Source organism: Nannospalax galili, unplaced genomic scaffold, assembly GCF_000622305.1.
Source record: "Nannospalax galili isolate Female #2095 unplaced genomic scaffold, S.galili_v1.0 scaffold307, whole genome shotgun sequence".
Lineage (NCBI taxonomy): Eukaryota > Metazoa > Chordata > Mammalia > Rodentia > Spalacidae > Nannospalax > Nannospalax galili.
Window position 1 is genome coordinate 7,243,255 of NW_008359625.1, and position 21,099 is coordinate 7,264,353.

Consider the following 21,099-nt stretch of genomic DNA (forward strand, 5'->3'; position numbering starts at 1 on the left):
CCTACCTCCTCTCCCCTTCCTCTTCCTCCCTCCTCTCTCCTCACTCTTCCTCCCTCCTCTCTCCTCCCTCTTCCTCCCTCCTCCCTCTTCTCCCCTCCCTCTTCCTCCCTCCTCCCTCCTCTCCCCTCCCTCTTCCTCCCTCCTCCCCTTCCTCCTGTTTCCTCCCCTTCTTCCTTGCTCCCCATCACCCCCCTTCTTTCTCCTCCCTTCCTCTTGTTCCCTCTCCTCCCCCATACTTCCACCCTTCCCGCGCATCTTTCCCTTTTCTCGAATCCTTCTACTCACCCTTTCCTCCCGCCATCCTTCCCCACCTACCCCTCATCTTCCTTTCCTCTACCCCTTATCCTCCTCTACTCCATTCCTCTCTGCCCTACCCTTTTCTGCTCCCTCCTTCCATGTCCAGTTCTCTCTCTCCCTTCCTTCTATTCTTTCATCTCCCTCCCTCCCCTCCTTCCCTCCCTCCCTCCTCTCACTGTCACAAATACTCTATAGCTTTAGTAGTGTGCACTGCAGCTGAATTACAGGGAGTGTAGAATCTACTCCCAAGAATCTGCTCTCAGCCAGTGTTATTTTGGCAGGTAGAATCTGAAATGTACATTGCTAAATTTTTAGAATTTTTAAATTTTCTATTTTTTGATCTGGGGAAAATTTCTGTACTCATGGGGTAGAGAAGAGATGAGAAAATTAAGCTACTTTCTCTTCCCCAGGTAGAAAACTGGAATGGAGAAAAATGATATTAAGATATTATATAAAACCTTGGTTTTTAAATGTGTCCTTATTTGTTCATATTTATAATCTGTTCCTTCTTTTTAGTATTCCTCATTTGGTAAAACCTGACAAAATAATACTGTAAACATTGTTCCTGAAATGTTTATCACATCAGAATTGTAATTGCTGAAAACATTGGGCACCAAATACCCAATAATAGAAGAATGACCAAGTTAGCCATAAAGTCGTCAGAATATTAAATTGCCATCATGATGTTTGGAGTGCATGGGAACATGCCTTTGCTCAGTATTCAGTGTACAAAACTCAGTTTTATATTATGGTCACATGGGTCACACGCTAATCATGGAATAAGATGCACTGTAACTGCCATCATTTTAGTGTCAGAATGGTACAAACAGAATGGATGTTCACTACTAATTACTAAACTTAATCAAATCTTTTCTGCATAAGTGAGTTGTTTTTGTCCTTTCTCCTTTCCAATTCTTTTTTTCCTCCCCTCTCTCCCTTGAGATAGGATCTCACATAACTCAGGCTGGCCTCAAATTTACGATCCTCCTGCCTCTTCCTCTGGAGTGCTAGGATTGCAGGTATGGGCCACCACACCCAGTTGTAGTTAATATTTTAAGTATCAGCACTTGCTTGTTATAACCACCACAGAGAAGGATATGGTGCAGGCTTTTGATTTTCACAGGCAAATACTTCAAACTTATGCCTTCACTACTTAATCTTTTGAATTTTATTCTTAAAAATGTTTTGTAAGTTGTTTCCTGGCTTTTGATAAGATGCCAAATATATTAATTAATTTGGGAAAATCTGTATATAAAAGTCATTTCCCATGAGAAACTAACACCTTTGAAATTTCAAAATGGTGTACACATAAATGTGAGGCTATAAGATGTGTGGATTTGTATGTACTTTTGTGCGATGTGTAAATGTGTGCATATACTTAATGCCTATATAGGCAGAAAAAATGATTTTTGTAGGAAGAAAGATTGTAAGAAAAGATGCGTATAAAGATAATTCTAGGCAAAGAAAACAAGTAACTTTCAGGAGAACCGGTCCTATCTGAGAGAGGGTGGGTTGTGTGGGTGAGTGGTTAGTAGTGATGTGGATGCCGAGCTGGCATGTTTAGTAGCTAAGATAGGGTGGCCAGAGTGCTCAGTGCCAGCTGGTAGAAGGGCTTCGGGCCTGTCGTCAGAAGTTTAACTTTCTCATGAGGAACAACTAAGTTTCTGATTCTGTGGTATCATTTTGCAAAACTATTAGTAGTAGAGGGGCTGAAAAGAGAGTTGATGGGGTAGCAAACCTAGAGATGGCGGAATCAAAGCTTGAGATTGCCTGAGGGAAATGGAAATTATAGATCTTGCTGATGAGGATCGACTAGAATTAGATGTTAAAATGAGCTAGTAAGAGTTAAGATTTTTTTAAATTGTTGAAGTTAGGTGAGAAAAATTCTTGCTAATTGGGACATTGGTATGAGATGAATTTGGGAGCTAAATCATTTTGAATTTAGATTCATATAAAGTTGTGAAGATTTTGATCATAATAGTATGCTGAAAATTTTCCTTGTGTTGACATTATACTGATATATAACAGTGCACACGAACATACAATATGTATAATAATATACATAATAAGATATTGTATTATACTATAATATTAAATGTATCCCAAGGAGTCTTTGATCTTCAAGTTACAGAGGAGAAAAGTGATAAAGGAGTTCAGCTTTGCCCTGGATGGCTTACTAGCTGGAACCTGAGTGACACTGATAATTGACCACTAGGGTGAGTGTTTACTATTCAGGAGCATGCCTGGTGGATTAATGCATTTGGCAATTTTGTTTCCCAGGCTAAGAGTTTTGTGACAACAAACTGAAACAAGAAACTTTATTCGACTTGAGATGCACCCAGACCTTGAGCACGGTAGAGAAAGGGTCAAAAGGAGGTTTTGGCTTTGTTGCTGGTGTTTCCTATTTGGAGGACAGGCATTCTGGATTTGAGATGTGTCCCACATCAGACTAGTATGACCAGGTGGAGGAAAGAATATTTAAAATCACATGACAAAAGACAGCACAGAGTTGTATGTACAGTTACAAAGAACATAGATGTGACCAGCCAGAAAGACTTTTGCTGTTAATATTGACACACAGACAAAAAAACTATTACATTTTCCTCAATAGTTTTTTAAAAGTAATTTAGGAAATATACTATAGCTCCATTTTATTTCTTATAGTGTTAAATTTATTCTTTTTGTTGTTGAAATATTTTAGAGAAGTGTTCTACAAGAAACTAACATGGCTTCCCGCTACAAAAAAGAATTCTTAGAAGTAGAAAAAATTGGCGTTGGGGAATTTGGTACAGTCTATAAGTGCATTAAGCGGCTGGATGGATGCGTTTATGCAATAAAGCGCTCTTCGAGAACCTTTTCAGGATTATCAAATGAGTGAGTATCGTAAAGTACTAGAAGCACAAACTTGGATTTGGAGATCTGTTGCTTTCAAAATAATTTACAAAATACCACCAACATCCCTAAAAACATACCACTGGCTTGTTTTTAAAGCTAACCCCACCACTGCATGTCACTTCACATTCATAGCTTTCTTGCGTTGTCTGGATTAGCAATGGTGTTTCCTAAAATACGACACAAATACCTCAGATCATGCTGTTTTAATTTCTTGGCTTTTACTGTCTAGTGATCTCATTGCCATTTTAATAATGGACTGATACAATTGTGTTCTGGTACCTACTTGTATTAGTCACTTTTCTGTTGCCTTGATAGAAACACTGACCAAAGCAATTTATAGAAGGAAGAGTTTATTTGAGCTTACGGTTCCAGGGGAATTACAGTCCATCATGACAGGGAGGCGTGGTGGCTGGAAGTGGCTGGAGCAGACGCAGCAGAAGCTAAGCTCTCACATCATCATGCAGGCATAGGAAGCAAGAGGGCAACTGGAGATCCAGCAAGGCTTAAGAACTCTCTAAGCCCACCCCCAGTGACATGCTTCCTTCAGGACAGCCACACCTTCTGAAACCTCAAAATGTCCAAATACTTGAAGCCTATGGGGGAACATTTTCATTCAAACCATCACACTACTTAAGTTCATCAGAAATATTATTGTCAGGTAGAAAGTTACTGATAACTTGGTAGTTTATCTCTATTTTGTACTGTTTTAGTTTTCTTTCTGATGCTCTGATAAACACTACAACCAAAACAACTTGGGGAGGAAAGGATTTATTTCTGCTTATGCGTCCAGGTCACTATCCATCATTAAGGGATGACAAGGCAGGAGCAGAGGTAGGAACTAGGAAGAAAGCTACTGACTGGCTTGCTCTCTGGCTCATACTTGGCTGCTTTATACAGCCTAGGTTCACCTGTCTAGGGATAGTACTGCCCAGAGTGGGCTGGGCTCTCCTACATCAAGTAGCAATCAAGACAATGCTTCACAGACAGGCCCACATGCTAATATGATCTAGGAAATTCCTCAGTTGAAGTTCTGATTTCCCAGGGGACTAGTTTGTATCAAGTTGACAAGAAAAACTAACTAGTATATATATCACTAATACATTCACTAGTCAGGCTTGAGACTATATGCAAGGAAAAACATTAACAACTGTGGTGGTTTGAATGAGAATGTGCCCCATAAGCTCCAAGTATTTGAATTATTATCTCCACTTGGTGGCGTGGTTTGTGGAGGTTTAGGAGATGTGGGCTTGCTGGAGGAAGCATATCAGTGGGGGAGGGCTTTGAGAGTTCTTAAGCCTTGCCCTGTTTCTAGTTTCTCTCTCTGCTTCCTCTGCCTGCTTGAAGATATGTGTGCTCAGCTTTCTGGTCCACCTCTGCCATGCCTCCCTATGATGATGGACTCATATCCCTCAGGAACTATAAGCATGATAAACTCTTCCTTCTATAAGTTGACTTGGTCATGGTATTTTATCACAGCAACAGAAAAGTAACTAATACAACAATGTTTACATTTAACTTCCAGAACTAATTGTTCACATTTTCTCCTTGATCATAAAGAAAAAAATATTTTCAGATTCAGTCAATGCTTCTGAGAACTCTTTGCATCTGTACTGACCATGCTGACCATTTCTGAATCAGAAATTACAGGCTTTAGTTTTTATGCTGATATTCATCAAGGATTATATTTTGCTTTTCTTGCATTGGAATTTCCCATTGCACAATGAATATGTCTCCCAAGGCTGTCTCTATGACTCTATCAGATTGGCTGTTTAATACTGATGCCAATGACTGCCTAGTTTTCCTAGTGAAGACAGAGACCCATCAGTTTCTACAATCAAGTGTATGACTTCTTTTATTTTGTCCATTAAGGTTTTTCCTTTGTGATACAGAGAAATTAAGACCCAAATCTTATCTGCTATTGAGACAGTATGTGTGCCATGTCCAGTGAATAAGCCATGGACACTGGCACCAGGCTGACCAAGTATCTGCTCTTAGGTCTACCATTACCAGCTAGACTGACCTTGGACTCACCCCTTACTTCAAGTTTTCCATTTTATCTTACCAAGTAGCTATGGAGATTGAAACAGATAAAATAGTGAGTGTGAAGCAGGCACTAGATAAGTGTTCTGCCATTGTTAATACTTCATAGCTTTTCCTTTTAAAACAAGCTATATGTTATCATTTTTTTTCTCAATACTGTTCTGTCCCTTAGGAATTTGGATTTGCATGAAGTTTATGCTCATGCAGTACTTGGACATCACCCCCATGTGGTACGTTACTATTCCTCATGGGCAGAAGACAATCACGTGATCATTCAGAATGAATACTGTAATGGTAAGTATGTGGACCAATACAGAAAGGAGGGTGAACTTTTTAAATATTCAGAAATAAACCTGCCACCCCATAGTTTAAGCCACAGATATCAGTCATACCTAAATGTCTGTGCTTAGAATCAGAGTGCTTAAGAACGTAGTTGAGTTGAAGAGGAATTTCCAGGCATAGGTATGTATGTACACACATACGCACACACATGCACACACAATTCATTCAAAGCTAGTGTGTAGTTACTACACAGAAGCTCTTGCTCCCTTCATAGTTTAACTTACACTGAAAGAAGTTTTTTTTTAACCATACTAGTTTAAGCAATACTTTGGCCATTTGCTGGGTATTCTGAAAAGTATAAACCATCTGGGGGATGCTGGGGTAGAGTTCCTAATGATATCTTTGGTATACAGACAACTTTTGAATAATTTTTCATTGGATTCCCGAGGGGTTATTCATGTCCCTTGCTGCTCCAGACTCTTGAATGTCATTGTCCTCACCAGAGTACATGCCTGGGGTCAGTGCTGGAACCAAACTTGGTAACTTCAGGTATATTTTTCTAGGTCCTTCAAGATTGTGCATATATATTAACCAGCACCATGTTTTTTTCTGGGCTATTTAGATTGTAAAGTGTAGTCTTTAGGTTTAACATCCACGATGAAAGAGTAGCAACTCTATGGTGTTAACCTTAGAAATATTTGTTATCAAAATGTTCAGAGGTAGAAGAGTAAAGTAGAAAAGGAAAAGTACCATAAATGGAATATATTTTCCCCTCATTTGAGGAGTAATAATCCATATTCTGATCAGTAATATTTGAAAAATTTCCACATCCATGCGGTTTCTTTAGTGGTGTAATCTGTGGGTCTGGAGAGGTGGCTCAGTGGCTGAGTATGAACTGCTCTTGCAAAGGACCCAGGTTTGATTCCCAGAACCCATATGACCACTCCAGCTCCACTCGATCTGATACACTCCGAAGGTATTGCACACATCTGGTGCACTTACATACATGCAGGCAAAACACTCTTATACACAAAATAAAAATAATCTTTAAACAACCCACCTCTGTTTCAGCCTGGCTTTTGAGGATAGCGACTGTCAACAAAGCTTCTCCTTAGTCAAATAAATGAGTGAACAAGTAGGTAGGTAAATAATATTGATGTGCTAGGAGGTGGAACATATATCTTACCAAACAATGATTTGACATTTCTCACATTTCTCTTGTTTCCTTATAGATAAGATTTCCTTGTAACCTTAACCTATGGCATTGTAGGCTTTTTTCTATTATAAACTCACCACGAATCCCCCCCTTTCTGATAGTCTTTCTGGGGAGGTGGGGTGGTGGATTCTCTCCTTATGCTTATGATTGAGAGGCTGAGATTTCTCTTAATTACTTTCTTTTCCTAATTCCTTGTTATTAAAACTCAAAATTCCCTGCTTTTTGGGCCCTTTTTCTAGGAGGAAAATTAATTTTATTTGCATGGCCTTTTGCTTTTAACACAGAGTATGAAATAACAAAAATTAATCATCAGAGTTAAAATTTTAATATGTTTTAGAGACACTGTAAGAGCTCCAAAATTTTCAAAAACAGTAAGATGGAAAGGTTGTTCGTATTACAGTCACCTTTTATTAATTTTTATGTGGTATGAGTGTTTTGCCTGCATATATGTTAAGTGCACCTGTGCATGCACTGCCCATGGTTAGAAGAGGGTATTAGATTCTCCTGGAACTAGAGTTATGGATAGTTGTTAGTCACCATGTGGGTATTGGGAAACAAACCCAGGTCCTCTGGAAGAGCAGCCAGTGCTCTTAACCACTGAGCCATCCCTCCAGTCCCTTACAGTCATCTTTTATTTCATTTCAGCATTTTAATACTGTCCATGGGCTTAATACCCTTATTAAACTCTAAGTAGAGAACTATCCAAGAGTGAGCTAGAAAGGAAGTCCATCAAAGTACCTTGCTCTGCTCGTTCTGTTAGGACTACACAAGAAGCAAGCTGATGCACAGCCAGCTGGTAAAGCCACGGGTAAACAGTCAGAGAAATGTGACAGGGTACTGGAAGGGGCCGAGGTATTTAAGTTGGGAAGACCTGGGTTGAGAGCCCAGTTCTGCTGCTCATGAGTTGTGTGATTAATTCTGGGATGTCACTCAAAATCACTGTATAAATGGATGGTATGTTTATTACAGAAGAACTCTGAGAATTAGCAACACATATCAAATATTAGTACAGAGTTAATACTTGATGCATGGTGAAAATTCAAGAATGGTGAATAAAAATTCATAAAGGAGATAAGACTTGAATTAGACCTTGTGGAAGAATTACTAGAGCTTAGGAAATTGGAGGGAAGGCACCCAGTCATTGGAACGGCGGCAGGCATTTGGTCTGACCTAGCAGACAGCAGATTCATATGAATGATTCCTGCGGTAGGAAATACCAGCAAGATGAGGAGTGGGGAGACTACGAGGACAGCTTTCAGATGAGGTGTGGTAGTTGCAGGGAATGCTGTCTTTATCATATTGGTCCATTACCTCCACTGAACACTCATCCATTGATACATAATCTTGACTTTAGCAATTTGCAACCCATATAATCCCTACCAAGGCCTCACTCCTCCATTCCCTTCTCTTCCTTCTCATTTCTTTCTTTTCACCCCATGTCTTCCCACTGCTCACCCTCCCAGCCTGTCAAAGCAGTTAGGCTGGAACACATACAGTTATGATTTTAATTTAGATTATAAATTAGGTCATTTAGATACTTGAGATTATCTATTAGATGGCTATTATTAGAGACTAATAATCATATTTTCTCTTGAGCCCTGAACCAATCAGATGTCCTCTCCTCTCTGACCCCTGTGAAGTTGCCTTATAAGTCGCTTCTGGATCAGCCTCAGAAATCTAAAGGGTCTCCAAAAGATTCAACAGCCTCTCCTCTGCCCCCCTCCCCAGGGTTCTACTGGATTAACCTCTCTCTAATGACAGTATTTTCTGTGATGTCACTGAAATTCCACAAAGCCAACTCCTTGTTCTAATTGTTTAAATAATATGACATGTCAGTGTCAGAATCCTGTGTGGAATGCCATGAATAATGATTGTATTTGTCCATTAAATAAACAAAAAACAACTTTGCTAGCAGAAAGATATATTAATATTCTAAATGGCACTATAAAATGAAGATTGTGAGACTATAAACATCTGAATGAAATATCCTGTCGAACTGTAAACCTGCTTTTTACATTTCATTATTAGAAGTTGTTTGCTCTTTGTTTGCAGAGAGGAAAACAAAACCTTTTAAAAGTTTTCTTTCTGCCAAGAGGATAAAGTTGCCCCTATTTGACCTTGAAGGAGGAGCTCAGCAATCCACTTTGCAAAGACAGCTTCAGAAGGGCCCCCAAGAGTTGGTGTTTCCTACTGCCTGGTGTGCAGGGCTTGAGCTCCAGAAGCCACTTCCAGGGACCCTTGGGCCATGGAGTTATGGGTCTGGTTATGAGATTAACAGGGCTGAGGCTCATAGTTCCTCCAGTATTGCCTGTAAACACAGACTTGTTGACACTAAAGAACAGTTGTCTGCTTCTTATGGAAGAGCACAATTAACTTTAGCTGCAGCAAAATAACAACATTCTAACATTTCTGTGTAAATGAGTACTGTTCAGTAACTTCTATTAGTTGCTGCTTCGATAACTTTAATCTTAAAGCGCTTGTAAATATTTAAAAGTGGTGATAACATGGGTCTGGTTACCTTTTTCTAAGTAAATGTTTCTTTTCAGAAGATGTAGCTTTGTTTATTTCCTAAGGATTCCTAAATACCCCCAGAAAGTTTCCATACTTTAAAGAGGTCTTTGGCTTATTTTTTCTTTTCTCTGTTGCCAGAACAAACATTCAACTCATAAAGTATGTATTGGGAAGGTCTTGAGAAGGGGAGTGAGAACTGGATGTGGTGCTTCCATGTTGGAGCTCCAGGAGAGGTCTCTGCTTCCTGCTGACATGTCATAGTCTCACCTGCAAATTTGTCTCAGTGTGACTTCATTTTTACCAAAATCTAAAATGTTTCCACTACTTTCTATAAGTCATCTATAGTCCATGCCACCTAGAGAAATTAAAACTTTGGTAGTCCTTTGTATGTACTGAATGGGAGTGAATTTCTTCTAAACTTAGTTATTTTAGCATGACAGATGGATCTCTAAAATTTACACAGGATACTTTTAAGCACAGACTTGTTTTTTTTTTTTTTTTTTTTTTTTTTTTTTTTTTTTTAGGTCTCCCTGCAGCCCCAGGTGGCCCTGAATTTACTATATAGACTATGCAGGCCTTGATCTCACAGAAGTCCATTTGCCTCTGCTTCCTGAGTGCTCGGATTAAAGGGATATGCCACCATGCTGGGCCTTAACATTTCTATTACCATTTCAGATCCTGTTGTTCTTGATGGGCAGATCTTGTAGACTTTATAATTGGGAGTCAGGTCACAGTAATTTGAAGAACATGTTAATGAACACTAATTAATTAAAGTACCCAGGAACATTCTAACATCTTAGGATGAACATCTGGGACCAGGTAGTTATATGAATCCAGGACTTAGATTTTATTGATGACAAAGATCATCTATAGTGATATACAAATACTGTGGCTGAAATAAGATTCAGGGAAACATAGAGCTTTTAAATTTTCCTAGTCAGCAACCATTACAAGAATCATATTAAAATTACTGGTGGCTATAACTACTAGTCTGACACTGACATGGGCTAACCGTCTGAGTAGGTCTGATTGATCTCTGGTTAATAATTAGGTAAAACTCTTAGAGTTTTAGTTGCCACATACTTGAGGCTGTGGGGCTACATTTTGAAACACTAGAATTTTATTTTCCTCTTTAAGATGCCTGCAATTCTTTCTCACATACTTATGGTATAATGATCTTGTTATCCTTTGTATTGACACTGAATTAACTTAGATTTGTAGACATCATTCATGAACATTTACTGTGCCTTTTCCATCTGTAAATCTCATACCTATTTTCTCCTTCTGTTGGGCTATTCTCTATTTTTCCTTCTACCCCCAGGTGGGAGCTTGCAAGCTGCTGTATCTGAAAATGCTAAATCTGGCAATCATTTCCAAGAGCCCGAACTCAAAGATATCCTTCTACAGATTGCCTTGGGGCTTAAGTATATCCACAACTCTGGCATGGCACACCTGGACATCAAACCCAGTAAGTACAGCTTTTTCCTATTATTCTGCCATATTTTACCTTTTGTCACACCATTATGAAAATCTCCATCAGCATGTCTTCAATACCAAAGATAGTATTTTCTGGAAGAATTTGTTCTCCATAGCAAATTTAGTAAAATATCTTTTAAAAATTATTTATTTTTACGTGTATGAGTATTTTGCCTACATGTAGGTAAGTGTACCTGTGCACACAATGCCCATGAACATCAGAAGAGGGTGCCAGATCCCCTGGAACTGCAGTTACAGATGGTTGTTAGCTGCCATGTGGGTGTTGGGAACCAAATCGAGGTCCTCTGCAAGAGCAGCCAGTGCTCACTGAGCCAGCCTTCAGTCAAGCTTTCTTTAACCAGTTCCCCTTAGGCCCAGGGGACACAAAGGAAAAAGATGCTTTCTCATATAGAGGGCAAAATATCAAACTATATATTAATTTACCACACAGGTGATAGTATGTTGTCTACATTCTGATTGTGTTTGCAACTAGTAATGTGTTTTTCTAAGTCAGCCCTAATCAGGGTGAACAGAAATGAATGGCTTTACCAATTTTTAATGTGAAACCTAAGGATAAGTCATTTTGAGGTTTTTGTTTATTTTGAGACAGCAGTATCCTGTGCCCATGATCTCCAAAGGATGATGGGGAATGCATGAGGTCTGTTTAATTTAAACAGATGTTGCCCATCACTGACAATGTGATGTGAGAGATTACACAAAAAGTATTAAAGCCTGGTAGTCTCTCTACAGCCACACAGAAGTGGGGAAGCTGGAATGTCTTCATCACAAAGGATGCCTGGGGAGTAGGCCTGGCCCAGGAATCATTACTTCATCTATCCTGATTTTGTCTTTAAGGTAACATATTTATTTGCTATAAGATGCAAAGTGACTCTCCTGGAGGCCCAGAAGAGGTTGAAAATGAAGCTGATTGGTTTCTCTCTGCCAGTGTGATGTATAAAATTGGTGAGTCTGTTTTCTACCCCTTCAGTGTATTAGCCTATAAAACTGATTTATTTATAAGTAACTATATTTATTCCATTTCCAAGAAAGATGTACTCTTGAAGAACCACCCTTCTTTCTTTTTTAAAGGTGACCTGGGCCATGTGACATCAATTAGTCATCCCAATGTCGAAGAAGGGGACAGTCGTTTCCTGGCTAATGAGATTTTGCAAGAGGTATAGATTATGGAAGTGAGGAGTATTTTTTCCCAGTTTTTAGTGTGTTGTGTGCACATGTGCATGCATGTGCGTTCATGCATGGGCGCATCTGTGTGTAATATTTTAATTTCACATGCATGAGTGTTTTGCTTGCATGTATGTAAGTGTACAATGTGTATACAATGCCCACAGAGACTAGGAGAGTGTTGGATTCCCTGGAACTGGAGTTATAGATGTTACCTGCCAGGTGGTCGCTGGAACCAAACCCTGGTCCTCTGCAAGAGCAGCCAGTGCTCTTAACTTCTGACCCTTCTCTCCACTCCCAGTTTTGTATATATTTTTTGAGACAAGATCTTGCTATGTTGCCTAGCTTGGCCTCAAACTGGTGATTTTCCTGCCCTAGCTTCCCAAGTAGCTGGGACTACAGGTGTGCTGGGTATCTTATAACCCACTGAACCTTGGACTCTCAAATGAAGGCTCATAGTGCCCCCAAATGGAGAACAGATATTTTATACTTCTAACAAATATTGTCTTTTTTTTCCCACTGAGAGATCAAATACCATAAAGAAATTTCCAAAAAGCATGGAAAAGCTGTCTCTATCAAGGATGAATCAGTACCATATAGTCCTTTCTAAAGGTTCCTCACGCTTAAAACTTCCTAGGCTCATGGACGGCATAGTAGGAAGGTTGGATTTGTCCAACCTGTTTTTATCATATTATCCCCCTTAGTTACTTCCTAACTTCTAGGTGGTCTGTTGAGTTCTGACCTAGGCTTAAAGTGTGTTTATGTTCCCTTTAGTGTCTTAGAAATAAACCATCAACTATAGTACGTGTAATTTTTCCCATAATTTTGACAGCTTATGTGGCCTTGTACCTCTCTCTCCTAGTAATGGCACTGTAGTCTAGACTTAACTCTTCTTGGCAGATTAATGGGCCTTCCTGTGCCCTGTTTTGTAGAATTATCAACACCTTTCCAAAGCAGACATATTTGCCTTGGGGTTAACTATTGCTGTGGCTGCAGGAGCAGAGTCACTGCCCATCAATGGTGATCTGTGGCATCATATCCGCAAGGGTAACTTTCCGGACATTCCTCAGGCACTCTCAGAAGACTTTTACAGTTTACTCAAGGTGATATCTCTTTTAAAAAAATATTTTATTATTTTTATTTTATGTGTATGAGTGTATTGCCTGCATGTGTGTAAGTGCAATGCCCGTGGAGGTCAGAAGGTACCAGATCCCCTGAACTGGAGTTACAGATGGTTGTTAGCTGCCATGTAGGTGCTGGGAATTGAACCTGGGTCCTCTGCAAGAACAGTCAGTGCTCTTAACCACTGAACCATCTCTCCAGCCCAAGGTGACATCTCTTATGAGATGAAGATGAAATATTTAATTCCTTTAATGTGATAACAAGTGGAGGGGAGGGCAGGCTTTAGGTAACTGAAAATTTGGCAGGGCCATGAACAGAAGGAGAAAGGGTGTAGGAAGCCCAGGTAAGACACAGGATGGATCAAAAGCTTCTTAAGTAAACTCAACCTTTCCTGTCAAAGTACTAAAATATCCTGCTGTGAACACTTTTTATTTGCTCTTCCTAGTAACCCCGTAAAATGGCAGGTGGCACCTTATTCTTCAGAGGGGAGAAATTCAAAGCTTACAGGGGCTATCTGATTCTTGTAGTGACTTAATAATTGGTTAATCGAATCTCAAACTTGGTCTTTCCCCTTTTGCTTCAGGGTTTCCACTATTCCCAATGGTAACAGTGATGAGATTTCTAAAGCAATCATTTCACGTATATCTTTAAAAGTAAAAGCAGCTTTACTGGTAATCAACAATAGCACCAATTACTTGAACTGCTGGAAAAAAAGGCAGAATGCCAATTCAAAATTCTGTGTCCTCCTCCTCTAGCCTCCTGCCTTCTTCCTTTCATAAGATAACATCTCACCGTGTAGCCCTGGCTGGCCTGGAACTCACTATGTAGATCAGGCTAACCTCAGACTCACAGAAATCCACCCACCTCTGCCTCCCGAGGCCTGGGATTAAAGGTAACAGCAGACTCACCACATTCATCCCTGTGTTATTTGTAGCCAATGAGGGCTAATGAAAGGAAGATTGGCTGAAACAAAGGCAGCTACAAACAAAACCAACAAAAATCCAACAACTTGACAGGACCATGAAGCACAATTAAATCACACCAAGAAAAGCTCAAACCAAAAACCAAAAAATCATGGGTTAGAAAACAAGGTTGGCTAGAATCACTGAAATTGCGTCAGAAATACCTACTTCTGGGGCTACACAGACGGCTCGGCAGTTAAACAGCACTGTCTGTTTTTCCAGAGGACCTGGGTTTGGTTTTCAGCACCCACATGGCAGCTAACAACTATCTGTAACTCCAGTTCCAGGGGATCCAACACCCTCTTCTGGCTTCCACAGGCACTGTACGACATGGGTGCACTTACATTCAGGCAAAACATTCATACACATAAAATTAAAAATAAATTAAAACAATTTTAAATGCTTAAAAAAGAAATTAGTAAATGAATGAATGAAGAAAAAAACCTACCTGGACATTACACTTGAGTTTCATGGTTTACCTAACAAACTTCAAATGCAGTTACACATTTTTCCTTCTTCTACACTTTGCTTTCCTGAAGAGGCAACCCTTTCCTCACTTTGCTCTTTGTTCATAGCCTAATCATCAATCATACATATGTAAAGAGCTCTTAGATTTAGTTCATTCTTAGTCCCTAAAGGCTGGCTCTGTGCTGTGTAACACTGTGTTTATGTTAGTTGACATAACCCTTGCAGCAGTCCAAGGAGAACATCATTATCCCAAATTTCAGGTAAGATAAAGTAAGCTGCATGGAAGTTCACAAAGTAAATAGTGGTGCTGGCTCTGAACTCGGCCCCCGATAGAGTGCTATGGAAAGTTGTACGTATTTGTCATTACATGACATCATTAATTACACATATAGAGACACAGATAATATTCATTATATGGCAATTCTACCATATTTCAATCACCATAGGTTACAGATCTCTTCTGTCCTGAGGTAAATCTTTTAGGTGTGTTTCATAGTGGGTCCTTGGGTAGAAAGGGAGCACAACAAAGGGAAAGCGGGCTGAGCTGACTTGGGGGAACTGGGTTTTGGTTTTGACCCTTCCAGTAACTGAACAGTTTAAAAAAAATTTACTTATTTTTAATTTTATGTGTATGCTGTATTGCCTGCATGTAGGTAAGTGCACCTGTGTCGTGCAATGCCCGAGGAGGTCAGAAAAGGCTGTTGGATCCCCTTGAACTGGAGTTACGGACAGTTGTTAGCTGCCATGTGGGTGCTGGGATTCCAACCCGATCTTCTGCAAGAACAACCAGTGTTCTTAACCACTGAGCCATCTCTCCAGCCCCATAACTTAACACTTTTTTATGTAGTGCCATATGTTCCCTCTTTAAAATTAAACTGTTAAGACTAGTTAATCAGCAAACCAACTAGCTTTCAAATATGATAATTAAAGCCAAGTCAAAGATACAGACAACTGATTGATGTTAGTGATAGGGACAATCCTTCCAGGTAGAGCAGTTCTCACCAAGGAGGAGAAGCTATTTACAAAATCCACCAGCAGAGGTTGAACGGTACCAGAGTTCACTTGAGTGGGGAGAGATTCCCAATAGTGAAAACTCTGTGTTCTATCCACCAGCAGAGGTTGAACGGTACCAGAGTTCACTTGAGTGGGGAGAGATTCCCAATAGTGAAAACTCTGTGTTCTTCCCTTGGTCCTATGTCTATCACCAGAACATGATCCATCCTGATCCAGAGGAGAGACCTTCCGCAGTAGCTCTGGCGAGAAGTAGAGTTCTCCGGCCCTTCCTGGAGAAAACAGAGGAACTCCAGCAGCAACTGAACTTGGAAAAGTCCAAGATAGCCACATTGGAAAGGTAGATTTTAGTTGTTAGAATCAACAAAGGATCTACTTGAACCACTCACAATGGTAGGACTGGTCTGGTCTGCTATATATCTATGGATTCAAGTTTACACATATTCTATATTGTGATACATACCCTCTGCCTACAAGGAGTTAGGCAAAATGGTTTTTTTTGTTGTTGTTGTTGTTTTGTAGCACAGGACTAGGCAGCTCTGTGACTAGGCAGCTTGAGAGAAAATTCCATTTAATACAGAAGCAGCAAGGAGGTGGTCGAGGGAGTCGAGGGAGTCTAAGCAGTGAAGGAATCTTGGATTCTGAGGGACAGCAGGTATTAAAGTATCGGGTGGTGAGAACCCAAGATAACCTTAGGTAAGGTAAGTGGAGACCTGTTTTAGAAACCTTAGATGAGTAGAGACCTACTTTAGAAAGCCACTAAGTTGTAGGACGGGAGGCAGACATCCTGTCTTGGTCGGTGTTTAGAGGAAGACATGTTTTTCTGAGCAAAGAAGGCAATTTATCTTTCATTGATGTTGGCCTGTATTCACATACGTGTTCAGTTATTAATCTATTTATGAAACAAATAAGAATTATGTTGGGTAAGGTTGGAAGAGGTCAGGCAACGATGTTGAAGTAGTATTCTGAAGGGATTCTTTGGCAATTATTGCATATAGTGTATACTGTTGAAAATAAAAAGGGAATTAAGTATGGTACTTTCTTGAGATAGGCTTAGAAGTTCAACTTCTCTTAGCTACAGAATCCATCTAGGAAAGACTACCTTGCAAACCTGAAAAGTCACCAACCTGATCTTTTGGTTATACATATTCAAGACTTCCAGATTTTAATCAGGGAGATAATTCCCAACAAACCATTTCACGCTTTTCTTTTTACTCTTCTTGAGTTTTATTGTTTTAGATAATAAACCACGAAGTATTATAAGAACTAAATGCCTGTGAAGGTGAGGCATACATGTTACATGAAGCCAATCTCGAGGTACAAGTGTCTGTCATCATTCAATACATGTGATGGGCATTTACCCCAGTGATGGGGCAGATGACATCTTGAAACTGTCCAAACTAGGGGGTGGTAATCTTGTTCTACATATTTTATGTTTTGTAGGTGGTATGATTTCTGCTATACTGACTCAACTCTGCCACTGTTGTGTAAAAACAACCATTGAATATATGTTGTATAATATATATAGCATATATAAATGAGTTACTGTGTTCCAATAAGACTTTATTTATAGTAATCAATGGTAAGCCAGATATTATCCAGGAGCTGTGATTTGCTGATCCCGTAGTTCTCATATTTAGCCTGAAACTGTTCACTTAACATTTTAATTTTATAGGTAATTTATGACCCATTTATGTGTCATGACATACATGTGTCAACCTTTTTAAAAAATACTTATTTACTTTATGTGTATGTGTATTGCATGTATGTAATTGCACCTGTGTCATGTAGTACCCTCAGAGATCAGAAGAGGTTGTCAGATGCCCTGGAACTGGAGTTATGGATGATTGTTAGCCACCATGTGAGTTTCAGGAACTGAATCTGGGTCCTCTGCAAGAGCTGCCTGTGCTCTAAACCACTGAGCCATCACCAGCCCCCAGTGTCACCTTTTTAATGATAGTCATAATCATAAGAACTGAATTTTCTATTCTGCATATTCAGGCTTGATTTTGTAAAACTAAAGTAAAAAGACTATTCTCTATATTAGCTGTGATCATAAATACTATCTATAACCAGGAGAGAAGTAACCTATGCCTTCCTCTTTCATTTCAGAGAACTGAGAGAAGTCCAACAGGCCCAGTACCCCCAGGGAGACACCCAGAGTGGTGATCCTGGGACCTCTGGGGCCCACACAGGATCAAGAAGCACAAAATACCTGGTAGGAGGAATGAATAGGAAGTCTTCAAGCTTCACCTGTGGGGAATCTTCCCCATAAGTATCATTTCACACAGCGAGCCTTTTGTCAAACCACTTCAGAAACCTTCTATGTAATGGAAAAAATAACCAACTTTAATATCCAAAGGTTTCAAAAGCCATCTTAATTCGCATCTATACCCAAGGTCATGAAGCATCCAAGGCTTCTTATTAGCAGTGGTCTCATATATAATAGTTACTAGGCACTTCTCTTCTCTGTTGTATTTCTAGTGCCATCTAATGAGAACTGATGAAGAATGAGAAAACATGCCTTTGAGTTGAAAGAAGACACCCTTTGTCTTGGATTAAGAAGCTGCCATTACTAATTCTTCATGAGAGATCCAGGAACTTTCCCTGTACATAGAAAGGAATAAAATATAGCTTTCAGTACCAGGTTACAGTACAAAGTGCCTGTATTCCAACAGTGCTTCCCAAGTTACATGCTACTCCTAGAATTCCCAGCTCCTTGGAGCAAGTAATTTTCCTAATACATTTTTCCAGATGCACACAATCTCTTATCTGCTGTATTATTAAAAAAAAAACGTTATCATTATGTGAAATGGTTAGAGATAAGAATACAATGTGGACATTCCTGAGCTGCTTATTAACTTGTGAAACAAAATCAATGGAGGCAGAGGGGCCAAAGGAAATCTGATGTAGCTATTCTCCATGGGTCCTAACCCTTTTATGGATGATTTTGATTGCTTCTGAGTGTTTGGACATCACCAGGGTCTCCTGATTTTAGCAGAATCTGTCTTTGTTTCCTATGATTTTAGCCAAATCCTTTTCTGTGTTGATTTTAAAGGGATAGAATATTTGTAAATAAAGATTTTTATCTTGTCCAAAGCCAAACATGGGTAAAGCACTCTTCTTCATAATATAGAAAAAGAATGTAAAATTTATGTTGGAGTTTTTATGAGAGAACCCAGTAGGTCAGTAACATGTCTTGGTGTCCATACCCAATTTCACAAGTCCAATTGCACGGGTCCAAAATCTGTAGTGGTTATAAAATGTTGGCTATAAATGTATTTGCAGTTGACTTCTTTTTGTCATTTTACTGGGCAACCTGATGATAGCTTTTCTGCTAATTTTCTTCCCTTTCCCTTCATTTTTAGAAGCTACATTTTTTTGTTAAATAAACCCTCATACCATTCTTTGTTCTGCCCAGAATAGCAATTTTCCCCATGTTTTATATATACAGTTTTCTACATAAAATGTTATATATGTGTGTATGTATATACATATATGTATGTATATATATTTCTTCCTAGAGCCTATTGTAATTTTTATTGACTGGTCTTTAAGGTTTTAAACTGGGATTAGTTTATCTCTTGCTCTTGCCCATGTCTCTTGTAGTGCAGTTCAAGGCCAGCCATGATTTGTGACTTAGAAATGAGAACATGAAGTGTATGTATGTAACTTAGGACCAGATGTTTTGGTTAGTGTCCTCTCAATTGACAACCACCACTGGAATGCTCTACAATCCCTTCTCTACTGTTTCTCACAGCCTAACTTCATGACCAGGCAGGGGCCAGATTATTGGTTTCTTCCTCCTCCACTGGTCCCCATGGTAGCAGGAAGTCATCAACATAGCCTGTAGTGCACAGATGCAGATGCTATCAAATGTGAGAGGACTGGGCTGTCATTGTGCTTGGTACATCATTCCTTCCATTTCAATGAGAAGTTTCCTTTTGCCTGAGGACATTTTGTTTTTGTACAGAGATTATGTTACAACTAAAATATTTCACTAACATTGAGCTGGGACATTAGTTATACTTAAATACTCTTGCTTTACATATAGATGTATCTGAAACACAAACTCTTATACTATGTAAAGGTGCCAAGAGATAGTAAGGAGACTTAGAGAACTGAGCTCTAAAGCATGTACCCTTTAAAGGGGGCAGTCATCTAAAATGGAAAAGATGAATAAGTATGCCTTTTTAATCTCCAGAAAACTATAATCTTAACCCAGAATTACATAAAAATGGTCAGGTTTACATTTTAAAATTAAATAGCCCTACTAATCAAAAGTGTTACTGTTTTGAATCATCTTAAAAATATATGTTAGTATAATCAGTTTAGGTGAAAGGGCTATAATGTTTCCCAAAGTTATCAGGGGGCTTTAGAAAAAATTATTTAAAAGCAAAATGAGAACTTGATTAAAATGTCCAAAGTTCGGGGCCGGAGAGACGCCTGAGTCATTAGGAGCACTTACTGTTCTTTCAGAGGACCAGGTTTAGTTCCCAGCACCCATATGGAGGCTCACAACCGTCTGTAACTCCAGTTTCAGGGGGCCCAACACCCCCTTCTGGCCTCTGTAAGCACTGCACACACATGATGCACTTACAAACATGTAGGCAATAACTCATAAAGCTAAAAATTCCCAAGTTTTAAAAATAATAGAACTTTTCAAAGCTTTCTGTTTATTGTAAAGTATTGCCATCCATAGCTGTAACTTCTAATATAGGAAGAAATAAAGAAAAGGCCAAAGATAACATTGCATTTCTGGGCATATATGATATTTATTCTCTTTTTCAGAGAGCTTTGCAAATTTTAGAAACCCTTAGTCTTAGGAGTTAAAGTTGAACAAAATGGCAATCACATGCTATTGAGAAGGCCTTCTCTTCATGAACTGAACTACAGAACCTCCTTCCCTCCCTCCCTGTCCCATGCACATAGAAAAGTTTGAGTTTCCCTGTCAAATTGTAAATTTTTGTAGTATCTCTAACACAAAACCTATTTCAGCCATTTTTTTTCAGTTTAGTTAAATTCTTTTGGTTTTTCAAATTTAGGTATATTTAAGTCCAGCTGAATCCTTATTTTCATTCCTGTTTCTGTGCTCTAGCTTGGGACTTCGGTCCATTTCGAGCTGTGCTTGTTTTAAAGCCTGCAAAATGGATGTTCACAATAGTCTCCCTGTGTTCTAGGGGCTCATCAATGGGAGAGATGAGGCATGTTAACAGTCACTTACACGACAAGATGTCATGTAGTGTGACAAAAACAATGGGAGAGGAAAGAGGAATGACTGCTGAATAGTGTTCTGAGTGTGTGTAGGACATTTCAAATGCTGAGGACAGTCATGGAAAACCAAGACTGAAGTGCCTATTGTATTAAGAAGGGCCCTTTTTTTTTTTAATTTTGGTAAGGGCTGCATTTAATGAGATATTTTTTTTTAATTTTTTTAATTTTTTTTTACAATTAAAGTTACAGTTTTAACAATATACAAAATATTACAGTAATTCAGATTTTTTGGCATAATGATTACAGATTTGATAAATACATTTTGTATCTCATAATAGCGATGAGGATTATACAAAAGCTATTAAAACAATTATGAGAATAAATTCTATTGTCACTTAAGTATCTAAAGCTATTTTCCTTTGC

The 21,099-nt window shown here is 39.1% G+C and overlaps 1 protein-coding gene across 4 annotated transcripts in view; it reads left to right on the top strand.

Annotated features, from left to right (window-relative positions):
• The window catches only part of Wee2 (WEE1 homolog 2), a 35,161-nt gene extending 16,603 nt beyond the window's left edge, over positions 1 to 18,558 (top strand). For 3 of the 4 annotated variants that reach the window (XM_029558838.1, XM_029558840.1, XM_029558841.1), the window contains 8 exons: positions 2,999 to 3,171; positions 5,405 to 5,526; positions 10,563 to 10,709; positions 11,573 to 11,680; positions 11,807 to 11,892; positions 12,832 to 13,002; positions 15,660 to 15,802; positions 17,575 to 18,558. In XM_029558838.1, coding sequence (XP_029414698.1) covers positions 2,999 to 3,171; positions 5,405 to 5,526; positions 10,563 to 10,709; positions 11,573 to 11,680; positions 11,807 to 11,892; positions 12,832 to 13,002; positions 15,660 to 15,802; positions 17,575 to 17,737 — 1,113 coding nt within the window. In that variant the 3' untranslated portion in view covers positions 17,738 to 18,558. The remainder of the gene's footprint in view (positions 1 to 2,998; positions 3,172 to 5,404; positions 5,527 to 10,562; positions 10,710 to 11,572; positions 11,681 to 11,806; positions 11,893 to 12,831; positions 13,003 to 15,659; positions 15,803 to 17,574) is intronic. The other variant, XM_029558839.1, reaches the window with a different exon arrangement.
• Positions 18,559 to 21,099: the final 2,541 nt, after the last annotated feature.